Source organism: Mauremys reevesii, linkage group 1 (genome assembly GCF_016161935.1).
Source record: "Mauremys reevesii isolate NIE-2019 linkage group 1, ASM1616193v1, whole genome shotgun sequence".
Classification (NCBI taxonomy): Eukaryota; Metazoa; Chordata; order Testudines; family Geoemydidae; genus Mauremys; species Mauremys reevesii.
In genome coordinates, this window is record NC_052623.1 from 227882343 (window position 1) to 227910042 (window position 27700).

At 43.3% G+C, this 27700-nt stretch overlaps 1 protein-coding gene and 1 long non-coding RNA gene across 3 annotated transcripts in view; one reads left to right on the forward strand and one right to left on the reverse strand.

Moving 5' to 3' along the window:
* GALNT8 (polypeptide N-acetylgalactosaminyltransferase 8) overlaps positions 1-27700 on the forward strand; it is a 355437-nt gene that overhangs the window by 5662 nt on the left and 322075 nt on the right. Inside the window, exons 3-6 of the mRNA XM_039539226.1 lie at positions 11787-11953; positions 19016-19199; positions 22115-22312; positions 24978-25092. Coding sequence (XP_039395160.1) covers positions 11787-11953; positions 19016-19199; positions 22115-22312; positions 24978-25092 — 664 coding nt within the window. The remainder of the gene's footprint in view (positions 1-11786; positions 11954-19015; positions 19200-22114; positions 22313-24977; positions 25093-27700) is intronic.
* Positions 178-25895, reverse strand: LOC120405612. 2 transcript variants are annotated; one of them, XR_005598720.1, is made up of 3 exons: positions 25719-25895; positions 23429-23616; positions 178-302 (listed from the first exon to the last, which is right to left on the reverse strand). It is a non-coding gene; the product is annotated as an uncharacterized LOC120405612 (long non-coding RNA). The 2 variants fall into 2 exon arrangements; XR_005598721.1 differs by lacking the exon at positions 178-302 and adding an exon at positions 22192-22447.

A 27700-nucleotide genomic window follows, 5' to 3' on the forward strand; every position in this document is an offset into this window, starting at 1 on the left:
GTAGATGCTAGCACAGGGGAAAAATAAAAGCAACATTCAAAAGACCTTCTACTCTATGCTATGTTTAAGCTCCACTTGAGCTCCAAGAGTGAAATTATCCCCTGTGCACAGGGCCTGCTCAAAGAAGAAGAAAGCTAGAAAGGATAAGTAGATTTTATATTTTATGTGTTTATAGTAAGTAGACAGTGTAGTCAAAAGGAGAGGGCACTGTGGGGCTGTTAGGAGACGTGAATTCCATGCCAGTGATTCACTGTGGGACATTGTGCAAGTCACTCAACCGTTCTATTCTTCGCTTTTTCCATCTGTGTAAAAAAAAAAAAAAAAAAAAGGGAATATTGATACATACATATCTGCATAATTGCTTGGATAAAAAGGTCTATGAAACTACCTAGGTATTATTAATGGTAGGGGACAGTAAGCCCAGTATCCTATGGAAGCATTATGATAAATGGCAGGTTGTGCTGGGAGCTGAGATTTATGAATACGGAAAGACTGATCATGTGGCAATACATGTTAGGAGCCAGGACAAAAGTTTGGCTTAAAAACAGTTATCCAGGGCTGATCACTGGCAGTGTGCTACAAGCCTCTTGAGTGCTTTCTACCTTTCCCTAGCGCACTGTTCAAGCTCATAGATATGATGCTCCAGTCATAAACATCATACGTCTACACCTGTAACTAGAGCTGGTCAACAAATTTTGATTTTTTTTTTTTAAAGTGAAAACCAAGGACACATTATTTGCAAACTTTTTGTGAAAAAGTTCCCATTTTTTGATCAGCTCTAAGTGTACGTTCATTGACTTCAGCAGCATTACTCCTGATTTACACAAATGTAAATGGGATCAGAATAAGATGTACTAATCTGTGGAGGTGTCCCACCTTACCATAATATCTGAGCACTTCTGACTCTCTGATTTGCTCCCCAGAGGTCCCTGAAGCTGCAAAAGGGCTGTTTTAAAGGTGACTCAGAACCAACTCTCTTGAACTTTGGGAGAGTTCAGATTCAGAGCTGAGTGAAAATATTGACACTAAGTTCCTACCAATAATGGGCCAAACAAAACAATACTGAACAGCAGCAAAAAAGAAAAGAAATGATTAATCTCTCTGCAAACTGGTCATGTGGACCTGAGGAAAAATGATAAATTCATTCTTATCTGGTTAGGAAATCCTCCAGCTACCCACCCAACCCTTCTCATTCATTATAACTCTCTTACTTCACCGCTTTGACCAGCTGGGAAAGATTTGTATCCTGAGAATTAGATTGTGCCAGCTGTAGTGGGTAGAACAAGCAACTGAAATCTTTCCCCAATAAGTGATGGAACAAAGAATGTGTAAACAGTATAAGGAACAAGGCGTTCTGTTGTACTGTAGGTGAACATCTTATATGGTGCCAGCATCAAGGATATAGTGGAATCAGATAATGCTCTATTTTCTGAGGGAGAAGATTGTCAGTTGCCAGGTTTGCTTACAAAGTGAACCTACTGTGTTGTCTTGTGGATTTAGAAGAAGGAGGCACAGTCTGGTCTTAGAAGTAAGGCTTTCGTAGAACTAAAATAGGAATACATAAGCCAAAGGAGAGCAGTGTACGCTGTCAAAGTTAGACTCAGGACTCACAGTTTGTCAGACCACTCTGTTTTATTAGCACAGCGCTCTGCTAATAACACCCAGATAATGTGAGCACCATGCAAGACACAAACTATCTTATTTATACAGATAAAAGGGTGAGAACTTAACAAGGTAACAAAGGAAGCAGAATCAGATAAGTTTACCTGGGCTAGGCATGCATATCTTATTTCCTTACTAACTATTATTACCCATCTTCTGTTAATGTTTCACCATTAGCATTGTTTATGCCTAATGTTTCTTTTCCTGGCACCTGTATTTAAACATTTCTTATTTCTGCTTAAAGTTACATACAACATTTCTTTAATCCATTCTTATTTTTACAATATAATTCATTCTACTTTCACAATCCCTCCTTTTGGTCAAGCTCACGCCATGACCAAAATTTTACGGGGTTCCACATATTAACCGTTCTTTATCTCTTTGTTCATCAGCAATATTCAAAATCATCATATTAGCACTCTGTTTTGGGGCAGTCACCTGAGTGGCATGCCTTACACAATTTTGGGTACAACAGGAGACTAACTGAAAACATACAAAAATTATTAGGATTCCAAACAGGATAGTCAGGGCTCCCTGAAACAACCAGTTTCCTATGCCAGAGAATACTTAGCCACTTCCATAAAGAACTTGGCTCTTCATGGGGAAGATATGCGATTTGTTCTAAGTGGCTAGCGTGATCTATTACCTCATTGGTATCGTCAGGTATAAACACACAACATTGTTTTCCAATGAGAGCACAGGTCCCTCCTTTGGCTGCCGGCACTATGTACAATGCCTGACGGTTTTGGAGGGACACCTGTCAGATTACCCCTGTTTCTTTGGCCAGGGCTCAAACTTTCTTCAGTTTTATTTGCCATTATTTTAACTACTTCTTTTAACCTCAGGAGCCTTTTTGCCTGGTGTATTACTCCCCCAAGTGGGTTAAAGGAACTGCCAATAGCCTCTTCCCAGGTGTCATTACTGTTCCATATTGTGTTAAACGGACAAGGTCCTCCAGTGAGGTCTGGGGAATTGAGCCAGGACAGGAACATCAGTTTGAGAGTGGGCTGGGATGTGGCTGCAGACCCAGCATTTAGAAATATTAAGGGTCTGAGCTATCCACACTTGCTGCTGGATAAAAGAATTGTCATTGTGGGCTCCCCAGACCTACAGACACCAACAGCCGAGGAACAGACACCACCAGAGGCGCATGTTGGAGGCAGGGCCCTTCTGGTTCTGACAACCTCAACTGAGGGAACTGTAGTCACAGTTTTATGTCCACCAGGCAGCAGGCGCTAGGCTCACTACTGCTTTTTCTTGGGCCTTGCTTTAGGTAGTCGTCTGCTTCTGGCAACCCTTACGAGAACGTAGATTGTAAGGTATTGCAGGCTGTTCCTCTACGTCATCTTCTGGAGTCAAAATTGACTCTGCGTGGTCCTGAGGTGATGATTGGTTCGCTGGGGGTGGTGCATTCTTACACGGCAAAGCATGTATTCATGCTGTGGATGCCAGACAGTTTAACAGCCGTCTGGGTAGTAAGCAGTGCCTGATGATTCTTTGATAATCTTTAAGTCTTTTTGCTTCTTTCCTTGACTCTGGCTATAACAATGGCCTTTACACCTTATCTTTTCCTGATGCATTTATTCCTCATTCACACAAACAGATTGAGAATACAAACAGTAGTATTTTATATCGAGCAAAAAGGCATTGCAAATTAAACCTTGCTAAGTTTTACAATTAATAACCAAGACAATTTACATTGAGACCCAGGCCTTCAATGTTTCTCTAATTTACTTAACATAGACACAATAGAGAATCCTGTCTCTTACTACCTAAATCTTAAAACAAAGAGTTAGAGAGGGCCCAATTTGTAATGCATATGGGAAAACAGAATCTTATAGTCCCAGAGGGTCATTTCTTTCTGCTATTCAAAAAGGATGGCTAGCAGGATGAAATCAAATTATACATTATAAAGTCCAGCTCCTACATATCCCCCTTTTGACACTAAGATTATCAATCACCAGTGTCACTGCTTATGTAGTAAAAATACTGGGAGGTGATTTGGGCCTGAGGCTCTAGCTTTGCATACATTTGTTTTATTCACCAGCATATTTTAAACATTTCAGTTAAACACATACAATTTAAAACCAAAAACAATTAGGGGTAGTAACATTAGTATGCCAGTAGTTGTGGGAGTCCATCCAGATAATATGAATGGTTCTGTTTCCCACATTGTTTTGTTTGTTTGTTTGTTTTTAGGAACTATGTTACCTTTTTAAACAAATAATTGGTAACTGTTTGCCATTTAATGCCAAGACTGATAGAGAACTCAGCTAAATCAGTGCTTACAGTAAGCTGAGACTTTTTGGTTGTGGCAAATAGTAAATGTGATTATTGGTAAACACAGTACTTACATTACATGTACATTTGTCTACTGGTGGGTTGCTAACACTTTTATTCTTTTAAAACACTTCTTTCCAAGAATTAACACACACATTGCCCGTTATACAATACTTTGGTCTAATTATTAATTTTATTCCACATACAGGATCGTAGTGAGATGTCTTTACTACAGGGCTTTGGAGCAATAGGCATGGATAAGCATACCCACTTTTGAGGAGTCCACTTGGTACAACCTCTAGTGTCCAATAGTTTCCCTTCCTTCCCAGCCCAGGTGCAATCTGTGGAGTGGGCTAACTTTCCATATCTTTGCTTCCAGAGCCTGTTGGTGTGCAATTTTAACAACAATTTCTTCACTTAACAAATTTTGTCTTACCGTACTGGAGACATACTGCATTGATAGGTATTAAACAATTATCTTTTTCTTTGCTTTAACATATGTATTAAAACCTTAATATTCTCTGATATTACCCAAAACATCTTGTGTTCTAAAAATCTGCATTTTAGTACATTCCATAGCTATTGCAGTATGTTTTTTTTTAAAGTATTTGTTTTTGTAATAGGCTGTTCTGTAGCTGGTATTAGCTTTTTCTGATTTTCTGAAAGACAAAAATAACATTTTTCTACCCCTTTCAGGGTGGCATTGATTGTTGCTTAAAAGATTTCTTTCTTTTACAAATACCCTTGCTGATTGCAGGCAAAACAGAGGAATTAGCCCCATATTTTCCTGTGTGTGGGGGTTGTTTTTTTTTTTATATAGGCAGGCTAGGTTTTAATGGCTTTTACTTTTTAAGGGCTTTGGGGAAATTATTCCACTGTTTAGTTATTAAATTTATGAGATGGTGTACCTCAAGTTTTTCTTCTTATATAGCAGACCAAGTTTGTAATGTTTTTCCTGCTGTGTTAAGCTTTAAGTTTATTCACAGGTAATAGCTGAGAAGTATAATTACCATATTACCTTCAAGGATTTTTCCAAAAATCATACACACTATACGTTGTTACAAGGGTACTTACTAACATTAAATTTATTTTAATGTTTAATATTAACAATAACATTTAGCATCAAATCTTTTAAAGGGATCTTGTTATACCATGTCTTTTATTTAGGTAATTTTTTTTGTGCTGGCAGTTTTCACCTTCCTTTATCAGTTAGGTAATTTGCATCAACACAGGCTTGGCATTTGGATTCAAAGCCATCAGCAGAGCTCAGAGACTCTGTCTTAAAAAGGACACAATCAACTTTCACCAGAGTTTTTTGATTTTTTTCCACTTTCAACTCCTGCTTACAAAACACACACAGATCTGAAAAAGAAAACAGTCTATTGCGGCTCTTTTTGAAGCCCTCATAGGATTTTAATTCAGTAGCATATTTCATTTGTATTTCTTTTACCCCTTTTTACAATATACACTGCACATGTCCTAGGGAAAAAGCACATTCCTTCTATACTACAACTTTTTTTTTTAAACATTAGCCATATCAATTTTTACATACAATGTAACTGTTTCTTTTTTCTTACAGAGTTTTCATGTACCCTTATCAAAAGTGACAGTCTGATTACACAGAGCCATTTTAAGGCTCAGTGTTTTTAACATTGCTTCTTTTTGTTTTGTGCACCTCACCTCTGCTGTTGCTTCAGAGGGGCACTGTTAAATATTTTTTTTTATTCTTTCACTACAGCTCTTATCTGCTATTGTTACAAAAAAAACAACATCAACCAACCAAACAAAAAGACTCCAGAATCTCTCCCTATTCTCCTGATTTTGACTGCCCTATTGCAGCCATGACTTGGTTTTTATTTAAAAAACATTTTAAATTTTATAAAGAATCAAGTTACCCCTTAAGGGTTAAATGCTAAATCCCAAAGCCAAACAACACTAATTACCTGTGTCTTGCAAAAAGGTCTGTCAGTTTTGCAACTTTGAATTAAGAGTCAAATGAATTTTTAGTGGCATTAAAAACAAAAACAAAACCAATTTATCTTACACCTACAAAACAGGAGTTTTACAAACCAGATGTGCTGGTTTAGCTTCTTAGAACTTTACATATTTTCACAGACAAATAGATACATACACATTTTCTATTCCTTTACACTGCTTTGTTTTTACATAGCTCTCTATATATTTGGATTATTTACAGGCATTCTTTTGGAAAAGGGCCCATTTTCCCTTCAGAATGGCTGCAAAGAAACCAAGAATTCTCTCTCTTTAACATGGTCCTTTTTAACATTTTCAGTTTAACTGCTTAATTTTCTCCAGCCTTTGTAGAGTTAACTTTTCACTCTTTCCTTAAATCACTCGTTTATCTCCCAAAATAACACCTTTATCACCTCAGATTTCACCATTTTAGGTATTGTTTCAGGGGTTCATGCCTGCACTTACTGCTTTTCTTACTCCTTACACTATGCCCTTAGGGCGTCCAACCTGTTTTTCAGTTTCTTTATCTGTTGCTTGCCTGCTTTTTTGGGCCTGATCCTGCTTTTTTTTTTTCCCTCCAATGAACCGTTTGTGAGTGATACTGTGGTCACTTTACAATTTTGAAATAAATGTTCAAGGAAAGGGACCAGGAAGGGTGGGGGCTAGCTGAGGAGCCCACCTTCTTTGCTGAATTGGTAGTGGAACACTAAAGAATCAGTTTTTGAGGCAGACAACAAAGGGGAACAGAACAAGGGGCTTTTTGTCCTTTTTACAATGAGATGGGAGTATTAAGGGGGTTGGATCGATCCGGGGTGGGTTTTTGAGAACGGGGTAAAGGGGAGCGCTCGGTCTGGTGGTGGGAGAGGAGGCTTTTAATAAAGCTTTTAACTTATTATTTGAATATTTGAGAGAGGCAAGTTTTTTATTTTTTCCAGCTACGATTTGCCTCTTCCCACCACTGAATTAAACAATTAACCTCTTCTTTAGCCAATTTAATTTTAGGTTGGCCGAGTTTGTCCTTTAAGACGTCCACTCGGTCTTGTTCCAAGATTTTAACAGTGGCCACTGAGTTTTGGGATCCCCCTGAGTTAGCCTAGACCATTTTTCCAGAAATTTACAGGAGTCCAGACCCTTCTTACAGGAGTCTGGACCCATCCTAAATACATACATGAGCCGGCATTCGTTTAGGGAACTGTCCCTACTTAGACGTCTGGTTACCCATACAGGAGGACTTCACACACCAATCGCACAAGAAGGAAATTCGGGTTCGTCAGACCAATGCCCGGTACAACACACAAAAGGAGCCCACAGGCTACTGCCTCAATTGCCCTTGCTTTCACACCCAGGGTTTTACCCAAAGTGTGGTGCGGCTGCAATTGTGCAGATTCCACTCACTCAGACCGCAGGGACAGGAACCCCTTGGTCGGCCGATCCCTGGACGGAGATGGCACCCAGACTCAAACACTCCACAGTTAGACAGATAGACACAGAGACAGGACAGTCCTCAGTCTGGACAAAACACAGAAATAATTACCTGACCAGATTCCTGATGTCAGATCCCAAGATCCCTACCAGAACAGAGTGGGAACCAACAGGTTCAATGGCGTAGACTTCACTGTGGTCGTGCACCTTTTCGTTATGGTGGAGGACCGCTCGGGCCAAATGCCCAGGTGCCGGCTGCCACGGTCGTCCTACAAAAACAGTCAGGAATCACACAGCCCCAGTGAAGACGGTTGCCATCTCGGTGGAACCTCCAAATTGTCAAAGTTAGACTCAGGACTCACAGTTTGTCAGACCACTCTGTTTTATTAGCACAGCGCTCTGCTAATAACACCCAGATAATGTGAGCACCATGCAAGACACAAACTATCTTATTTATACAGATAAAAGGGTGAGAACGTAACAAGGTAACAAAGGAAGCAGAATCAGATAAGTTTACCTGGGCTAGGCATGCATATCTTATTTCCTTACTAACTATTATTACCCATCTTCTGTTAATGTTTCGCCATTAGCACCATTGTTTATGCCTAATGTTTCTTTTCCTGGCACCTGTATTTCAACATTTCTTATTTCTGCTTAAAGGTACATACAACATTTCTTTAATCCATTCTTATTTTTACAATATAATTCATTCTACTTTCACAACGCCTAGCTGTGTATCTAGTGAAGCTCACTCTGGACTGCTTCCAACCCATCTTCCTAGCCCAATCCCCTTCTCTCTAACATATGCTCTGATCTTAAAGTCACAGTATGTACGCTTAACATCTGCAGTGGAAATCCCAATCCCTGAGGAGCATGGTATAAATTGATAGGGCCAGATTCTTGTTTCAGTTACACCAGTGCAAATCTGGAGTAACTATTTTGAGCCCAATAGAGTTAATCTGAATTTACACTGGCATATTTGAGAACAGACAATGAGCTTTATATAGTAAATGCAGGATAATTTAAGATGTGACAAGGGTATTAGACTTCAAGAAAGCAAGTTGGAGGCAGAACTAAGAAATGTAATGAACATGATGAAATTACACAAAGTATAAAGGGGAGATTTTCATAGACACAAATACAAGTCGGTTGCATGACTGCCAACTGGGGCCTTTGAAAATCTTCCTCCAGATCAGTAGGTGCTGAAAGAAGTTATAACATCCTCAAAAGTGCTCAGATCAAGCCACAACAGACTACAGTGCCTCTGGTTACAACTTATTAGGCAAAAGATCTCGGTGTTACTGGGCACATCTTGGGCTGTGTATATACTACACACGGCTGGCGGCGGCATGTAGGGTATGTGCAGCTACACTAGGGTGTCCAACTTTCTAATTGCACAAAACCGAACACCCTTGCCCCACCTCTTCCCCAAGGCCCTGCCCCTGCCCTGCCCTTTCTCCGAGATCCCACACCTCTAGCCCCCCCTCCCTCTGTTGCTGGCTCTTTCCCACCCTCACTCACTTGCTCATTTTCACCAGGCTGGGGCAGGAGCTTGGCATGTGGGAGGGGGTGAGGGCTCCAGCTGGGGATGCGGGCTCCAGGGTAGGGCTAGAAATGAGAGGTTCAGCATGTGGGAGCGGCTCCAGGCCGGGGCAGAGGGTTGGGATTCTGGGGGGTGGGGCTGGGGGTGAGGGGGTTGGGGTGCAGGAAGGGGTGCAGGTTGCAGGCTCTGGGAGGGAGTTTGGGTGCAGGAGGGGGCTCTGGCCTGGGGCAGAGGGCTGGGGTGTTGGAGGGGGTGAGGACTCCGGCTGGGGCTGGAGTGGGAGCAGGGATGAGGAGTTTATGGTGCAGGAGGGGGCTCAGGTCTGGGGCAGAGGGTTGGGGCACAGGAGAGGGTGTGGCATGTGGGCTCCGGGTGGCACTTACGTCGGGGGGCTCCCTGGAAGTGGTGACATGTCCCTCTGAATCCTAGGTGGAGGCATGGCCAAGAGGCTCTGCATGCTCACTGCCTCCACCCGCAGGTTGCAGTTCCAGGCCCATGGGAACCGCAGAGCCGGCGCTCAGGGTGGGGGTGGCATGCAGAACCCTCTAGAAGCTGAGGGATATGTCACCACTTTCGGGGAGCTGCATGGAGCCAGGTAGGGAGCCTGCCAGTCCCACCAACCAGACTTTTAACGGCCCAGTCAGCAGTGCTTGGCACTTGGCAACTCTAAGCTACACACTGCAGTGAAAAGCAGGCTGTGTCCAGGCTGCGGTGTGTAGCTACATGTCTCAGTGAAAGGCAGAGGAGGCAGTGGGGAAAGATTGAGCCTGCCAGAGCCTTTCCTTGCGGCTGTAATCTTTCCATGAGGTGGGGAAAGGCTCTGGCAGGCAGAAGGTGGTGGGACCTTTTCCCACTTCCTCTCCGTTGCCAGTGTTCCCTGGGAATAACTGCAGCAGTGAGGAAAGGCTCCCACAGCTCCCTGATGCTGGAGCCCTTCCCCACTGCAGAGAGCCTTCCCCATGCTGCTCAAAAGAAGCATGCAGCATAGACTTACCTTTTAATGTGCAGCAACAACTGAAAAAATGTATAAGCTACCAGCTTTCTAAGAAAGGGCCAGGGAATAATAAGTTATGTATTTTCATGCCATTATATAAACCATGGATCAGTCCAGAATTTGGATAATGTATCAAGGTTAAAAAAATGCAACAAACACAGGATGCACTAGAAAAAGGCAACAAAAATGGCCAAAGGCCTAAAGAGGTATCCTGCATTTGCAAAGTTCCATATACAGAGAGGAAAAACTAGGGCTGGGATTTTCAAAGATGTCTATGGGAGTTAGCTGCCCAAAATCCCAGAGAATAAGAACATAAGAATGGTCCTACTGGGTCAGACCAAAGGTCCACCTAGCCCAGTATCCCGTCTTCTGACAGTGGCCAGTGCCAGGTGCTTCGGAGGGAATGAACAGAACAGGTAATCATCAAGTGATCCATCCTCTGTCACTCATTCCCAGCTTCTGGCAAACAGAGGCTAGGAACACCATTCCTGCCCATCCTGGCTAATAGCCATTGATGGACCTATCCTCCATGAAATTATTTAGTTCTTTTTTGAACCCTGTTATGGTCTTGGCCTTCACAAACATCCTTTGCCAAGGAGTTCCACAGGTTGACTGTGCATTGTGTGAAGAAATACTTCCTTTTATTTGTTTTAAACCTGCTACCTATTAATTTCATTGGGTGACCCCTAGTTCTTGTGTTATGAGAAGTAAACAACACTGCTTTATCTACTTTCTCTATTCCAGTCGTGATTTTATAGACCTCAATCATATCTCCCCTTAGCTGTCTCTTTTCCAAGCTGAAAAGTCCCAGTCTTATTAATCTCTCCTCATACAGAGGCCTTTCCATACCCCTAATCATTTTTGTTACCCTTTTCTGAATTTTTTCCAATTCCAATATATCTTTTTTGAGATGGGGGCAACCACATCTGCACACAGTATTCAAGATGTGGGCGTACCATGGATTTTTATAGAGGCAACATGATATTTTCTGTCCTATTATCTATTCCTTTCTTAATTATTCCCAGCATTCTGTTCGCTTGTCAATGGGATTTATGTGCCTGATTTCTTTAGGGTCCTTTGAAAAACCTCAGCCTAAGGCTAACATTTTCAAGCTTGGCAGCCTAAATGCATAGGCAGACAGTGAGTGGACTGATTTAATCAGGTCTGAGCACCTGCAGGCCCTGCTAGCTTGGCACTGCTGATTAAATCAGACCTCTTTTACCTAAGTGGCTAAATATGGATGTAGGTGCCTATTTGTAGGGACCCAGCTTTGAAAATATTTTGCCTAAGACAATTGTTGGTGGAAAGGAGACAAATAAGAGGCGATTGAGCTACATAAACTTCCATGCTAAAATCTAATATTAAGGAAACCTTAAAGCTGAAAAATAGTGGTGAGAAGACAATGTGGGAGGATCAAGATGACTCTGCCCTTTATATCCTTTGTTGGAGGCAGAAAGAAGTGCAGGGCCCATGCTTCATCCCAGCTTGTCGCTCAAGTCCACCTGGCACACGCATACCTAAGTGGGATTTGTGCAATCACTTAAGAAGAACCGTAGAATTAAAGTAAAATGGAATTACTATGAATCTACTTCAACAGAGATAAGATCAGCCCTTTAGATTTCACTGAAATTCACATGGCTGTGTTTAAATACTCACATTTTCCTCTGGCAAAGAATGCTTGCCTTTCTGTGGAGGGGCAAGATCTTTGCAAAGACAAGGGCCTGGTTCTCAGTTATGTGAAAGCCCCTTTACACAGAATCAGGCCCCCAAGGCTCTTTTTCATGGGTAGCCAGTGTTCAGAAAAAACTATTTCCTGCTTTGCCCTGAATATGAAGATGCTTCCTTCAGTTCACTGCTTCTCTATTGAGTCTTTTCAGGAATCCTGCTAATATTCTTCTCACTCTCTTACAGCTGTAAAGTGAAAAAATATCCCCACAACCTCCCAACACTTAGTGTCGTTCTTATATTCATGAATGAGGCAATGTCGATCATCTTACGTGCAATTACCAGTATAATTAACCGAACGCCTTCTCATTTGCTGAAAGAAATTGTCCTGGTAGATGATTACAGCTCAAATGGTAAGTGACACAGTTAAGGCATAGACATCTTCATTTGCTTTTGGGTGCTCCTTGCAGGTGACAGACCATGTTTTAACAGTGCAAAGTTCTGAGTCTGACTCTGCAGCTTTATTCAGTAGCTGTTTTGTTATAACATCATTTTCCACCAACCCACTGGATTGGGGATAATGAGGATTTGTCATTACATGTCTAAACCCAAACTGCACTGGAAATTACTTAAACTCATGCTCATTGAACTGCAGCCCATTGTCAAATCTATTTCTGCTAGACATGGTATATCTAATATAATAATGCCTGACAACAGGGGTGGCTCCAGGCCCCCACACGCCAAGTGCGTGCTTGGGGCGGCATGCCGCGGGGGGCGCTCTGCCGGTTGCTGGGAGGGTGGCAGGCGGTCCCGCGGCTTCGGTGGAGCATCTGCAGGCATGTCTGCGGGAGGCCCACTGGAGCCGCGGGACCAGCGGACCCTCCGCAGGCATGTCTGCGGGAGGTCCACCGGAGCTGCGGGACCGGCGACCGGCAGAGCACCCCCCACGGCGTGCCGCCATGCTTGGGGTGGCGAAATGGCTAGCGCCTCCCCTGCCTGACAATCACCTGTTTAGCTGTAGTATCTTCCAGTAAGGCTATCTCTGGGAAGTGAGAGAAATAATCTAGGACATGTACATATTTTTTTCCAGCCAACATAAACAAATCTATGCCTACTGTGCTCCAGGGGGCTAATTTTTCTTGTGCTACCAACATGGCTCTTTTGCTTGACTTGGCTTGTATTTCTGGAGGATGCAACAAGCCTTGACAGATTCCCGAATATTGCTGTTCGTTTGAGGCCAGTATAAATTGTCTCTCACCCGTCTTAGATTTTTTCAAGTTAGTAATCCCATCTAGGACTGAAAACTTCCCCTGAATCAGTGAAAGGGGCTGGGAACATGTTGTCCCAGCCATTCTGTGCCAATAGCCTTAATTATTTTCTGTAGGGTCTCATCCTGAACAGTAGCTCTGGCAATCACAATCCACATTTCATGTGAGATTGCACAGGGTTGGGTTTTTTCCAATCAGATTGACCTATACAATGTCTAGCTCTGGACTTGCTCCACTGCATTTTTTGTTAAATGCTCTAGAGTGTGTGTGTCTGCAGAGACCAAATCTCTCCCAGTTTTGTACTGAATGTACAAATCTGATAGTTGTAGCTGAAAAACACAATCTCTGTATTCTCAGGGAGTTGTTTGCCAGGCCCCTTTTAGTAATGGCAATAAGTGGTATATGGTCAGTTTCAGCTAACACTCGTCTCCCATAAATAAAGACATGAAACGCTTCACATTCATGGATTAAGGTCAAAGCCTCTTTCTCTGTTTGGGTATACTGATACTCAGTTTTTGTAAGTGCTCATGACACACGTCACTGCTCTCCAATTTTGACCATACTGCTGTAGGAGGACTGCACTCTTACTCTCCTTGGAGGTGACTGTGGACAACTTAGTTTTGTGCTTAGTGTTCTATTACCTCAGGACTGGGGCCTCTTTAATTAATGCCTTCAGTTTCTCAAACTCTTTATTAAGATTTGCATCCTGTGCCCATTGGACATATGTGAACAACGGTGTTCTCAGTTTCCTGGCTTGATCAGATAAATTAAGGACAAATTTGCCTATGTTGTTCACTGTTCCAAGGAATCTTGTATCCCTTCCTTGTCTGAGGTAGGTCTCTCTCAGTCAGTCCTATTGAAGCTGTTTCTATTGTATGAAATACTTAGTCATTGGAACCTGGGTCTCACAGGTGGGTGACCTAGCCACTAGGCTATAGAGTCATTGTTACTTAAATATTATTTGGGCCAGGAAGAGAGTATGTTATACACACCTTCAACAGGTGAGATTGAGACAGATCTACTCCAGAATACCCTATAGCCCAGTCATTAGGGCACTCTCCTGGGAGGTGGGAGACCCGAATTAAGTCCAATGAGTGCTCTAACCATTAGGATATAGGCTAGAAGAGGACATCCTTCTCAGAGGTCACCTACTGCACAAAACTGAGAACTCCTGTTGAATTGGGGTTTGCAGGCAAGATAGATGTAGGAATGCCCATTTTGTGGATCCCACTGGGGTTTAGGTGCTGAGTAGCTCAGTGGCTGGGTGGCTTTGCAAGTGTCCATTGCCAGAAATGTAGGCATCTTGGGGATTTCACTTGCAGAAACTTAGGTGCCTAGGGAATTTAGGAGCCTATAGGCTTAGGTGACATCTAAGCAGGGGTTTGGAGGATCTAAAGTTTGGATTTAGACACCTAAAGTGGCAGTTAGATGTTTAAATCTCTTTATGGATCTTGCCCCAGCTCCCCCCCTGCCCCCGATCAAAATGTCATGTATGCAAACCTTAGTACCCTCTAGACCATCAAAAAGTTGTATTTGGTTTGTGTTTGATACCTGGAAAATAGCATTCTACAGATATAATGTAGAACACCCAAAGCGGGTGTTGACTGCACAAACATGTGCTCTGTTTTTCTAAGAGAACCTGATAGAATTCTGCTGACACATCAAGAATAGAAGAATATTTGGCAACAGCCATCTCTCCAAAAATGTCTCCCTTTGTAGGTAGTGGAAAATGTTCCCTTTTCACATATATTTTAAAATTAATTTGGGTCTGTACATAAGCGAAGGGGTCCATCTTTTCCTCTACCATTACCAACGAATGTACCCATTCCAGTGGTCCCTACTTGCTCTACGGTCCCCAGAGCAATGAGCCTATCCAGCTCCTTTTTTAGTCTCTGCCTCTGGGATGATGAGATGTTTCCTAGGGGTGTGAATTGTGGCACGGGTTGTGCTCTTTCAGTTCCATTCTGCACTCTGCTGAGAGCTTTCCTATCCCCTAGAAGGCATCCTCAAACTCTGCCTTAATTGTTTTGGTCCCTCGTCTGTCAAGTGCAGTGAGTGCACCCTCTTGATGGGACCAACGGGGTGACATGTTTTTACCCAATAACAGGTTCTTTTTCCCCCTGGTAATATTGCATGCTGCATCTCTTCCAGTTTATTTACCCATACATCAAGCTTATATATTCTGCTAGTGAGGATCAGCTCACCATTGTAAGACCTGTGTTTTACAAGCTCAAAAAGTTTATCTCCTCCACAAACAGGAGTAGGTCCAATAAAAGATATTACCTTACCTACCTTATTTCTCATGTCTTGGATTGGACATGGCGGCAACACTGCAAACTTCTGTGTTTTACCTGTTTATCTTTCATACCTGTGACATTTTTTGTGTGTGTGCTAGTAACACTTTCTGGCAACGCGGCTTGTGCAAAAGTATCCAACTTAAAATTAATAAGTGTCCTATTTGCTTTCAGGTTAGCAGGCCAAGAATCTTGTGCTGCAATGTTGTCCATTGCTCCTAGGAAGAATTCAGCTGAGCTAGTGGTGCTGTCAATGTCCACCGTGTCCACGCTATGCACCATCTGCTGGTGTTTGCAAACTCTTGCAAAATGATGTGATCTATTGCAGTTCCTGCATCTTTTCTCATAGGCCAGGCACTGTTTTGGCTTGTGGCTGTCACTACGTGTGCAGCGCCATGTGCTGTTTTTGCTGGACTCTGAGCGCCATGTGCCTTTCTGCCTCAAGTGTCTTTTTGTGTGTGTCACAGGGTCCACTCGCCAAAGGTGGCACCTCCTCCTTGTCACGCTGGAGATTAGCTGATTCTAGGTCTGACACCTCCTTTCTGCTTCTTGCCATGCAGCCTGCCTTCTCTTCCTTGCTCCCAGTGAGACAAGATGCCTGGTCTTCATGGCTTAGCCCTTCATTCAAGTCACATGTGTCTTCACCTTCCAGGGTATCAAACTCTTCCAGAGCGAACTGTTCCAGGCAGTCTGCTTTCCACTGCCTGGTCTATGCCACTTCCCCAGTGGCTGGTAAGGGAACCCGGGCCTGCCCTCTGCTCTGGGTTCCAGCCCAGATATCCTCTAGCCAGCACCCAAGGACTGTTCAATCCTGGACATTGCTATTTGTTCCCTGAGCCTTTCCTTACTTTCTGGCTTTTCCTCTTTCCCTGGGTTTGCCAGCCCCACCTTCCAGGGAGCAGCTATAGGTTACTTGACTCTATAGCTCCAAACATACCTCCCTTCTTTGGAGTGACTGCAGACTACTTCCCTGAAGCCCTTTACTGCTATCAGTTCCCTTGCATATGAAAGCCCCACCTGTTCCTGCACAAGTGATGTTTCCCTAATTAGGGCCTTCATCTCAGCCTTAATTCCCCCACCTTGCAACCTAATAGGTTAATTGGCCTATCTGGCCTCCATTAACACCTTCAGGGCAAGTGTGGGGTGAAACACCACATTTCAGTGTGGTATTTTGGATTCTCTATGTAATCCTTCTGCCTGTCTGAGTTGGCAGCAACAAGGACCAGGTTCAGTATCTAGGCATTCCATTTTAATAATGCAATGCAAAACAGGCTTGAGCCCCCACCCAGTGACCTGAGACAATTACATACTACCCCCCAGGCATGGGGGGTGGTATGCCCCAGGCGGCAATACTTCTCCTCTTGCAAGTACAGAGTCTGGGTGTAGCAAAATCCTTTTAATAAAGGAGGGAAACAATGCAGCATTATGTTGGGGAAACACCACAAACAGGATTCATAACACAAACCATGAGCAAAATACCCACCCCCAAGTAAGTTTGGCAGTATCCTTTTCCCCCTCAGGGTCTTATGTCCAACAACCCAAAAGGCTCTGTCCCATGTCAGTGCAGCCCCAGAGTTCAAAAGTTTATCTGCAGAGTTTTACCTTGCAGCCTGGAGGCGGGGGGGGGGGGGCACACAGTAGCATTAAGGGACAGGTTACATTGTCCGAGGCCAACTGACCCACCTCTCCATAGGGTTCTGCTATAGCCTTCACCACAAGCCACTTCGCCAGCTGCTCCGCTCCACCAGCTGTCCCACAAGCCGCTCCAGTCAGCCTGCAAACTACTCCACCAGCCACTCAGCAACATAGCTTCAGGCCCCCCACAGCACTCAGTGATTTCAGCTTGTAGTAGGGGAGCCTCAGTGCTGGTGAACCATTGGCCCAACGTGAATTCAGCTCAGCAGCCTGTAACTAGACTCCCAGTGGAATTAAAATGAGCTCTGATATTTCACAGTGGAGAGAGAAGAAGGTGCAATTAGCATTTCATACCCTCAAAAGGGGCCCATACTATCAGGTACAAATACTTGTCCCAAGCCCCCTCTCAATTTACTAGGTTTTGGAACCCATGCCTCTTGTCTAGAGAGTGCTACTTAGTTGATGGCGAGTCCCTCTGTCATAAAACAGTTTCATTGTCTTTGATTCACATAATCAGGGTAACAACACTTTATTCTTCCTGCCCCAATAACAGAAACTGGGGATCCCACAGCAGCCAAAGTGACCATTTGGGCTGCTGTGGGTTCATGATAGGCGGGATGGGTGTGCCTATGCAAACAAGATCTGCCTCTGAAATTCTTTTCCACAACTCGCCACAATTCACCACCAGATGTCAGGGTAGAGCTCATCCTGACTCTGCTTACATCTATCATGTCCACAGTGTCAGAGTACTGTCCACCCTCATTCTGGACTGGGTGACTTCCTTTGCTTACAAAATTCCAGTTGCTTAGTCAAGGTTTAACTCTGTTTCCCAGTAGTCTCTCAGAGTTTTTTTTGTTCCAGATGTCAACCACAATCAGGTCTTTTGTTAGAGGCTTAGGTGGGAGCTTCTGTCTCCAAAACTGAAAGATTGTCTCTTCAGCTTCATTTCAGTTGCAAGCTTTTTATAGTTTTACTTTCTTTTTGTACCCTCAGGTTAAAAACATCTCTCCCCTAGGTCTCATTTTTACATGAAGTGCAGAACTCTTCAAATTTCCATATTGCACCTTCATAGCTGGTCCTGTGTGCCTGAACTGAACACCGTTGAATGCATCAAGTGTATCACAACCTGCTGTTGTCAGAAATAAGGCTACTTTCTATTTTCCTTTTCACAGCCCTTCATTGCTTGTAGATGCACAGTGAAGTGCTTCTTAATGCTCTTCTGATTTTCTTCCATGTTCCCAGAGAGTCTTAGCTCTGGTGAAGCTTTTAACTGCTCCAATCTTCCACCCAGGTTATTTTCTTTAATTTTTGTTTACTCCTGGGCCATCTGATGTTCAGGAATTGCTCTGAACCCAAAGTGTTTGAAAGAGATCCTCTGTATTTAGTGACACAGTTCCCAAGTGCCTCTGCATAACACAACACAGGTTCTGCAGCACCCTGCTCCCTGTAAGCTGCCTGTCTTTGAAGCTAAGCCACTTAATGGTACAGTTCCCAATACCACATGGTGTACTGGGATATAGCTATGAGATTAAACCAAAAAAGTGAACATTTAAGCTGATTATCAGGATAAACTTCCTGACAGTGATATTTTAGGCTGAGGAATAGGATCCCTAGAGAAGTAATGGAAGCCTCATTGCTCTTAAAATTTGACTGGACAAAGCATTAGGAAATCTACTGTCCACAGGGAGATGGACTGATTCATCCACAGATCTTTTCCATTTTGAATTTCTATAATTCTCTAGGTAGATCCTTCTTGTTTCTGCCTGTGGAGAAGGAAATGGTGGCCCTATGTCCCAGGAGAGCACATCCCTACTCATATTACCTAGATGTGTGTTTAGCATTTTCATGTTGGTAAACTCTTTTTCAGGTGCAGTTAACTGTAGACACAAATGCTAGCAGTTATACACCTAATTGTCTGGTCTTTGGACACAATCAGGAAGTTAGAGGTCTAATGTCTGGTATATGTGCCATAGTTATTGTGGGTGCAATTAAGTTTGGGCACAAAATTGTGTCCCCCAAAATAGAAGCTGGGTTTAAAAATCAGGTCTGTTTTAAGTCCTGGATGAGCTGTTACCCTAGGTCAAGGTTTACTTCCTGAGAAGTTCTTTGGAGTTACCAAATAATTTAGCCATTATTTTTGAGGGAAGAAATTTACATTGAGGTTGGGGCTGGGAAAAGATGGAAAAGGTTTATCTAATTGCTCTTTTCTGTTTCCCAATCTCAACAATTTCCATTAACGGGAAAAAAAACACGCTAAAATGTGCCATACTATTTTTAGAGGATCTAAAAGGACATTTGGATGAACAGATAAAAAATTACAATGCAAAACACCCTGGATTGCTAAAAATTGTGAGGCATCAGAAGAGAGAAGGCCTAACACAAGCTCGGATTTCCGGCTGGGAAGTGTCTACTGCCGATGTTGTCGCAATCTTGGATGCCCATATTGAAGTGAATGTTGGCTGGTAAGATTGAGGGAATTGTTTTCTGGGAGGGAGGAGTCTAACTGTGGAGCTGAGGTGCATGGATTTGCTTCTGCCTCACCAAACAATGCCACTGTGTACAAGACTGGCCTTAGAGAAAGTGGTGCCCTGGGCGAACCCCCTGCAACTTCATCTCCTTCCCCGGCCAGGAGCCGGTTTGACCTGCTCACTCCCTCCATCAAGCTGGGCCACAGTGCCCCCTGCCCATGGTGCCCTAGGCAGTCACCCATCCCGAAGGTCAGTCCTGATTGTGTATGGCAAGTAGAGGTCACCAGCTGGATGTTTACTTTTGATTGGTGAAGGGATGCATGGTTTGAAAAAGAACTGGGCACATTCAAATTAGGGAAGCAGTCAAATAACAGAATAGTCTGTTTAGAGAAGTGCAGGCAAGCAGCGTCTAGGTTCTTTGTATCTGTATTAGTGGGCAGGAGATTGTCTCCCTTGTGCATACACATACAAAAGGACACTCAATCAGAACATATGCAGATTGTTTTCTTTAAATACCAAGGTCCTGATCTATTCCTTTCTAGGTACTTGTAAAGAGCAATAGCATCAATTGACTCTTTAAATAGGATGTAAATCAAATTAATGTGTACCTGTTGTCTATTTAGCATTGTTAATTATTATTACCAATTAATGATTGCATATAGAGAGTTATAGATGTTCATGAATCATTACAAAGAGAACCAAGACCACTGGTTTGAGCATTGGCCTGCTAAACCCAGGGTTGTGAGTTCAATCCTTGAGGGGGCCATTTAGGGATTTGGGGATTGGTCCTGCTTTGAGCAGGGAGTTGGACTAGATGATCTCCTGAGGTCCCTTCCAACCCTAATAATCTATGATTCTAAGACAAGGTCCCTGTTAACAGGTACTTATAATATAGTTTAGATCAGTGTATTTACCCTCCCTTTCTGTACCCTCTCTCTCTAACATATGTCTATCCTTGTTGGTTGGGTTCAGTGCTTGACCACCGCTCACATTGTTTCACTTCCCTAGCAGACAGCGTTTCATCTCTGAGACTGTGTTGCATCTCTAATCTCACCCTACCGCGGGCTATGATGGCCTTATTCATCACAGACAGCACAACCAGGGACTCCTCCTATTTGTTGTTATTTTTATTGCAATAGCACGTAGAGGCCAGCTGTGGTCACTCAATTAGGGTAAACTGCAAAGAATGGGGCAGACAATCCCCAAAAAGCTGGTGAACATTCCAGTACTTATATTTACCAAGCCAGCATAAAAGAGCTTCTTTTATACCTTAGTGGTTACCCAGAAGTTCAAACAACACAGTTATCTTAAAAAAAAAACAGGAGTACTTGTGGCACCTTAAAGACTAACAAATTTATTTTAGCATGAGCTTTCGTGAGCTAAAGCTCACTTCTTCGGATGCATAGAATGGAACACACAGACAGGAGATATTTATACATACAGAGAACATGAAAAGGTGGAAGTATGCATACCAACAGGCAGAGTCTAATCAATTGAGATGAGCTATCGTTAGCAGGAGGAAAAAAACTTTTTGAAGTGATAATTAAGATGGCCCATAGAAGGTGTGAGGAGAACTTAACATAGATTCCCTATGTTAAGTTCTCCTCACACCTTCTATGGGCCATCTTAATTATCACTTCAAAAAGTTTTTTTCCTCCTGCTAACGATAGCTCATCTCAATTGATTAGACTCTGCCTGTTGGTATGCATACTTCCACCTTTTCATGTTCTCTGTATGTATAAATATCTCCTGTCTGTGTGTTCCATTCTATGCATCCGAAGAAGTGAGCTTTAGCTCACGAAAGCTCATGCTAAAATAAATTTGTTAGTCTTTAAGGTGCCACAAGTACTCCTGTTTTTTTTTGCGGATACAGACTAACACGGCTGCTACTCTGAAAGTTATCTTAAAGTGATCCAGCCTCAAACTTCCACCCTGGTACCCACATTAAATATGGTTTCTGAAAATCTTATCATATAAAAGAAAGGGTTCTACCAATCCCAAAAGATGAGACATATTACCTCCTAGGTTAATGAATGTTTCGGAACTTACCCAAATACATGCATACAGCCAATTCTTATTAACTAAACTAAAATGTATTAAAAAACAAGAGAGAGAGAGTATGGTTAAAAGATCAATATACAGACATGAGTTCAGTTCTTAAGATTTTAATTCATAGCAAAGATGGTGAGCTTTGTAGTTGCAAAGAGTTCTTTCAGAAATAGTCTATAGTCCAATGTTTATATTTCAGAGCGATCCAGTTAGAACTGGGTTCTCAGTCCTTATGGCCTAAATTTCCCCTGTATGAAGCCTTAAGCAGATCTGAGAGGAAAAGGATCAGGACCCAAGGATCTTTTACACAATTTCATGTCCTTTTTGACAAGTTGGAGTTCCTCTGGGAACAAAAAGTAATTAGGATGACTTTGAAGGAGGTCCTTCACCAGTAGTAAACTATATGAATTAACATAAGGCAATTTATTTGTTCCTCCACCATTCACAATACATTTCAAAGAGAGATGAATACAGAGCTATCCCGTGTTTACAATTAATTTAAATATCAGGATGTTCTTTTGATCTTCTGATTAACAGAATACAACATAGACAGGGACTGTTGATTACGTTGTTGACCCTCCTCATATATATGTAAATTAAATGCACAAAAACACAAACATTATCTCCCCACATGTTTTTAAGGGTTGTTTAATTTGCAGCATGTTTAACCCTTTCTGGTCACATGCCACTACTGGTCATTACTTGGTAGAGCTGAGAGAGGAGCCAAGGGCTCAGTCATCTCTTTGGTCTCAATTCTAAGAAATGGGCTGCCCATTTCAGCATTTTGGTACCATGCACTTCGGTTCACCAGGTCTATACTTGCTGCAAGGTGAAAATAATATTTTTATTCATTATCTTAGGGCTGAACCTATTCTGTCTCGAATCAAGGAAGATCGCACTGTTATAATATCACCGGTATTTGACAATGTTCGCTTTGATGACTTTAAACTTCTTGAGTATTCGGTGGCTGCAGATGGATTTGACTGGGCACTATGGTGCCTCTATGAACCATTACCAAAAGAATGGTATGCGCTCAAAGATGAAACGGCTCCAGTCCGGTAAGTCTGAATAGTATTCTTGAGGGAACAAAGACCCCAGACATCTGAGATGTTTTCAGACTCACCTTTAAAACTAACAAGGATAGGGTTTTCTCATGTGGGTGGTTTCAGAGTAGCAGCCATGTTAGTATGTATCTGCAAAAAGAACAGGAATACTTGTGGCACCTGAGAGACTAACACATTTATTTGAACCCACTTCTTCGGATGCACCCGAAGAATGGGTGGCTAAGATATCTGCAAAATGCAGACGAGTTGAAATTGTCAGTTTTGGTCTGAGAGTCGTGTAGTAAACATTAGAGAACTCATGTTGTCCCATGTGGTCTGTGTAAAAGAAAGATCCAGGCTTTCCAGCATTCTAAGTCTGGTCCTAAATATTTCTCCCTCTGCAATCTTGGGCAAATAATTTAATCTGTCTGTCCAAGTTTCCCATCTATAAATGGATAATAATACTTACCTACTGTCACAGTTGAGAGTTAGCTGTACCTCTGACCCTTCTCTAGGGGTATGTCTGCACTGCAGTCAGACACCCATGAGTGGCCCATTCCAGCTGACTCGGGATTATGGGGCTTAGGCTAAGGGGATGTTTAGTTGTGGTGTAGACATTACGGCATGGGTGGCAGCCTGAGCTCTAGTACCCTCCCACCTTGCCGGGTCCTGAACATCTACACCACAATTAAACGGATCCCTGAGCCCAAGCCCCTTAGCCTAGATCAGCTGGCATGGGCCAGCCAGCACAGCACAGCCATGGGTTTTTAATTGCAGTGTAGACATACTCTATGTCCGCCTGAGTGCAACCTCTGGAAGTGACAGGCCCTGTGCCTTTTCTTTACTTCCTTGTGGTGGAATCTCAATTTCCCCACTCTGACAAGAATACCAGATTACAGGCCTCTGCAGACCAACTCACTCCTCAGCAGGCCCGAGTGGGTTCAAGTCCTGCAATTCTTCCCTTGGGAAGCTGTGACCAGTATATGATTAGAGTGATGTGAAACAGCCTTTTCAACACATAAAAATTGTTTCATCTTAACAGCAGTAACACAGAGTAACAAGAAAAGGGTTTTGACACAACAGTCTACATGCATTACTTTCTTACCTACAACTTAGATAGGCCTGGCTTACCCAAACACCCCCACTTCTGGCGCTGGGGTTCAGTCTGCTTCTCCACAGTCCCTGTCGCTCTCAAATTTGGTCAAAACAGTTTATGTATCTTGCTGGGTTGCTCTGAGGTAACATCACAGTTAATAGCTCTTGGTGTTTGCTGAGGAACTTTTATCTGGGCCTTTCCTCCCTTTCCTGGGATCTAGCCCCTTATAAACATGTAACAAACAATATAATAACAAAGATATAGATCATTCATGAGATATGACAGGCATCTTCCAAGTCCTTCACACCTACCTCTAGGGTTGCCGACTTTCTAACCGCACAAAGCCGAACACCCTAGCCCCACCCCTTCCCCAAGGCCCCACCCCCACTCACTACATTCCCCCTCCCTCGGTGACTCCCCTCACTCACTTTCACTGAGCTGGGACAGGGGTGCAGGAGAGGGTGAGGGCTCTAACTGGGAGTGTGGGCTCTAGGGTGGGGCCAGAAATGAGGGGTTCAGGATGTGGGAGGGGTCTCTGAGATGGGACAGGGAGTTGAGGTGCAAGAGTGAGTGAGGGCTCCAGCTGTGGGTGTGGGCTCTGGGATGCAGGAGGGGGCTCTAAATTGGGGGGCTCTGGGCTGGGGCAGCGGGTTGGGGTGCAAGCTTACCACAGGCAGCTCTCAGTCAGTGGTGCTGTGGGTCTAAGGCAGGCTCCCTACCTGTTCTGGCACCATGCTGCACCCGGTGGGGGAGGGGAGGGACAGGAGGCTCAGCGCACTGCTCTCGCCCCCAGGCACCGCCTCCCCAAGCTCCCATTGTCTGTGTTTCCCAGCCAATGCGAGTGAGGAGCCAGTGCTTAGGGTGGGGATAATGCACAGAGCCCCATGACCCCCCTGTTTAGGGGCCGGACCTGCTGGCCACTTTCGGGGTGCAGCGCGGTGCTAAGACAGGGAGGGACTAACCTGCCTTAGCCCCTCAGCACCAATGACCAGACTTTTAACAGCCTGATTGGCAGTGCTGACCAGAGCCACCAGGAAACCGGACACCTGGCAACCCTACCTACTTCACATATGGTGGTGTGAACATTCTCTTGTTAAAGTAGTGCATTTTGGAGATGAAAGTCATTATATACAAGGTATGCAAAATAAATAAACCATTATGAGGCATTTAATGTCCATATTCAACAGAAAGGATTAATGAATCCTGTATTTGCATGCTGCTAACATAACTCCACCCTGAATAAATTCATTACACACTCAGACACTGGTAATGGGAAAATACCTAGATAGATAAGGATGGGCAGAATTTGGCACTAAATGCATGTATGGAAATGTCCACTGTAAATACAGGGTGGTGGTAGAAATGGGATGGGAAGAAACCAAATCTAGCTAAAGAGCAATTTACTAGGGACCCCCAAACTAGCACAAACAAAATAAGAATTGTCCCAATGAGCCCAATACTCAGTCTCTCAGTGAACAGGAAATTCAAAAGAGCATAATTAATTCTCAAATGATTGTTTATTCCTCTTCCTGTTTATTTTGTAGTTTATTTCTTCTCTCCAACTGTATCTATTCTCTTTCCCAGGAGTCCTTCTATTATGGGGATACTTGCTGCACATAGAGTGTTTTTGGGTGAGATTGGGGTACTGGATGGCGGAATGCATATATACGGAGGGGAGAATGTGGAACTTGGCCTACGGGTACGTTTACTTCTGTTTCTCTTATAAAATAAATAACATAAGCGTGTGGACCTGATTTTCAAAAGAACTCAGGGCCAGATTTCTAAGTGCTCAACACAGACAATTGAGCTCAGTTTTTCAAAAGAGTTCAGCTCCCATTTCAGTACTGAAATGAAATGGGCAGATTTTCAAAAGTGCTGAGCACCTAGTAGCTATTGTGGTTAGATGTTCGGCTGCCTGTACGTGTTTTTTCCTGTGTGCTGTCCCAGCTCTGCACAGACAACTGGCATGGCAGACCTTGAGTGAACCGCCCAATGACCACAAGATCTGTTAAGGTATGAAGGCACCAGGCCAGGTTTATTGTCGACAAAGCAGGTAATAGCACCTGGCAGACTCTACAAGGATACTAATACATGTATGCCCATGACAATGGGCACAGCTCAGTGAATGGTGGGACTTTCCATTTCCCCCTCACCTGGACAAAGATACTTCCTCTGAGATACCTCTTTATACCTTGATACAAACAAGTTATGTACTGCCCCTCTGACATAGTTACTGCCCCCTGACATGGCTAGTTATCACCCATCACCTTGTACATGTTGATTTGATCAAAACATCTCTATTACGTACTGTCATCCTGACCTTACCTTTTGGGAGGGGTCAGTGTGTTCCTGTTAGCCTTGGGGAATGTTTTTGTACCATCCTTGATATCGGGGTGTTCTGGTTCCACTTGATAGCAGGAGGTGTTTGTGTGAGCACTTCTAGGAATGTGTATTTCTGCAATATCATCCCTGTTCTTGCCAGATCCTGTGAGCAGGTCCTGCCTCATACCAGGTCTCTGATACAAGGGCTTATGTCTCAGGCTCTCTTCCTACTACAGCTATTATTGTGACACTTATGGCCGGACATTCTAAAGAGTTCAGCTCCTGACATGCTGAGGCCTTGTCTACATGGCGAGTTATTGTGTAGCAAGGCAGAATGTGAATCTACAGTGCAGTAACTTGGTGTCAGGTATCGTCCCACGTGGACACTGCTACAGCACGGCAGAAATCCCGGAGTGCAGCTTGGCGTATTATACTTTCAAGTAGTCAAGCCACACTCCGGGATGTTCATTGCACTATGGCAGTGTCTACATGGAGCATTGCGGCATGGCAAGCTGGTGCACAGTAGAGTCACATGATGAAGACAAGCCATGAACTCTTCGAAAACATGCAATATGAACTTATTTTGATGCCTAAAAAAGGAACTAAGCTCTCTTGCAAATCTGGCCCAGTGAGCAAATATAGAACTGCTGAGTGTAGTAATGTACAGCTCTCTGCACAAAGTTACTGTGATGGATGCTTGCTATCCTAACAGTAGAACTGGATTAATTTTGCACATTTTAGTCTCAAAAGTGGTAAGCATAATTTCAATGGCCATGAAGTTCACAAAGGTTCAAACAAGTCCACCTTTCCTATATTCAGAATCCACAGGCAAGGTTTGAGTTTGCAGTGGTTTATGCACTGTTACACAGCTTTCCTGATTCATCAAATGTGGCTTTAGTGTCCAGACTGGAAATTATTATTTTAGGTTTTAATTCCATGATAGAGGAGACAGCAAATACACATTCAGAAAGAAATGTGGAGGACAGGTGCTGGCTGAGTGTGGGATGGAGTTTGAAGGAGAGGACTGTGTACAGCAGGGGGATCAGTAGAACAAATTAATAATGACAGGTAAACATAGAGAAAGAAAGATAAAATAGAAAACCAGGAAGGGAAGAATTTCACACAAAGTGTACTCAGCTGTTGTCTTCCCTGCCACAGTAAGTCATAAAGAACATTGCTAAGATTGTATAGTTTTATGTCCATTGATAACATAAATATACAAGCTAAGCTAACAAGTGTAAACTTCACGAAGTTTACAAGCTGGAGGCAGGAGGGAAATCCATCTTGTGAAATATTAACCAATTGGAGAGTGACACTATGGGGTACAAGGTCTTGCAGTGTACTCCTCAAGAGCATTATATATTGACCCAGCAGTACACCAGTCTGATTCAACATAGGAAGTGCTGTAAGAAGGGGCCAAGGCATTAGAAAGGCAATACCACAGAAAGGGACCCCCACAAACCCCATGTTAATCAGTAAACCTCAGAAGCCTCTCCTCAGGTAACATGATGTAGTACTTGAGACCCCAGGGCTACCACCTCAAAGTGCCAGGGGGATCTTTGAAGACACAGGTCAGGTTCTTGGTTTTACCTTTCATTTAAAATTCAGCACTTACAGCTGCACAATGCTCCCTAATGCCTTGCCTCAGTCATGTTGCCTCAGTACTGATTTAAAGGGAAGACCGTTGAGCCTTAAATCACCAGCACTACTTGCTGCAGCATGTAGGTTTTCTGCTGATAGAATTTCAGACACATTTATTTCCTTTCAAGCTGCGAGCCTCCAAAGAAAACTGTCCCTTTCCTCATATTTAGTGTCCCCTCTTCTCAGATAAATATTGATAATGGATTTGTAAACCATTTGTTGATGGCTAATTAACATTTAGCAGCAGCAGTAGGAACATCTTACATATAGTGATGAAACTAGAATAAGGATGGTCCAGTCATTAGTTTGCTAGCTTGGGATTTGGGAGACCTCAGGTTAATTCC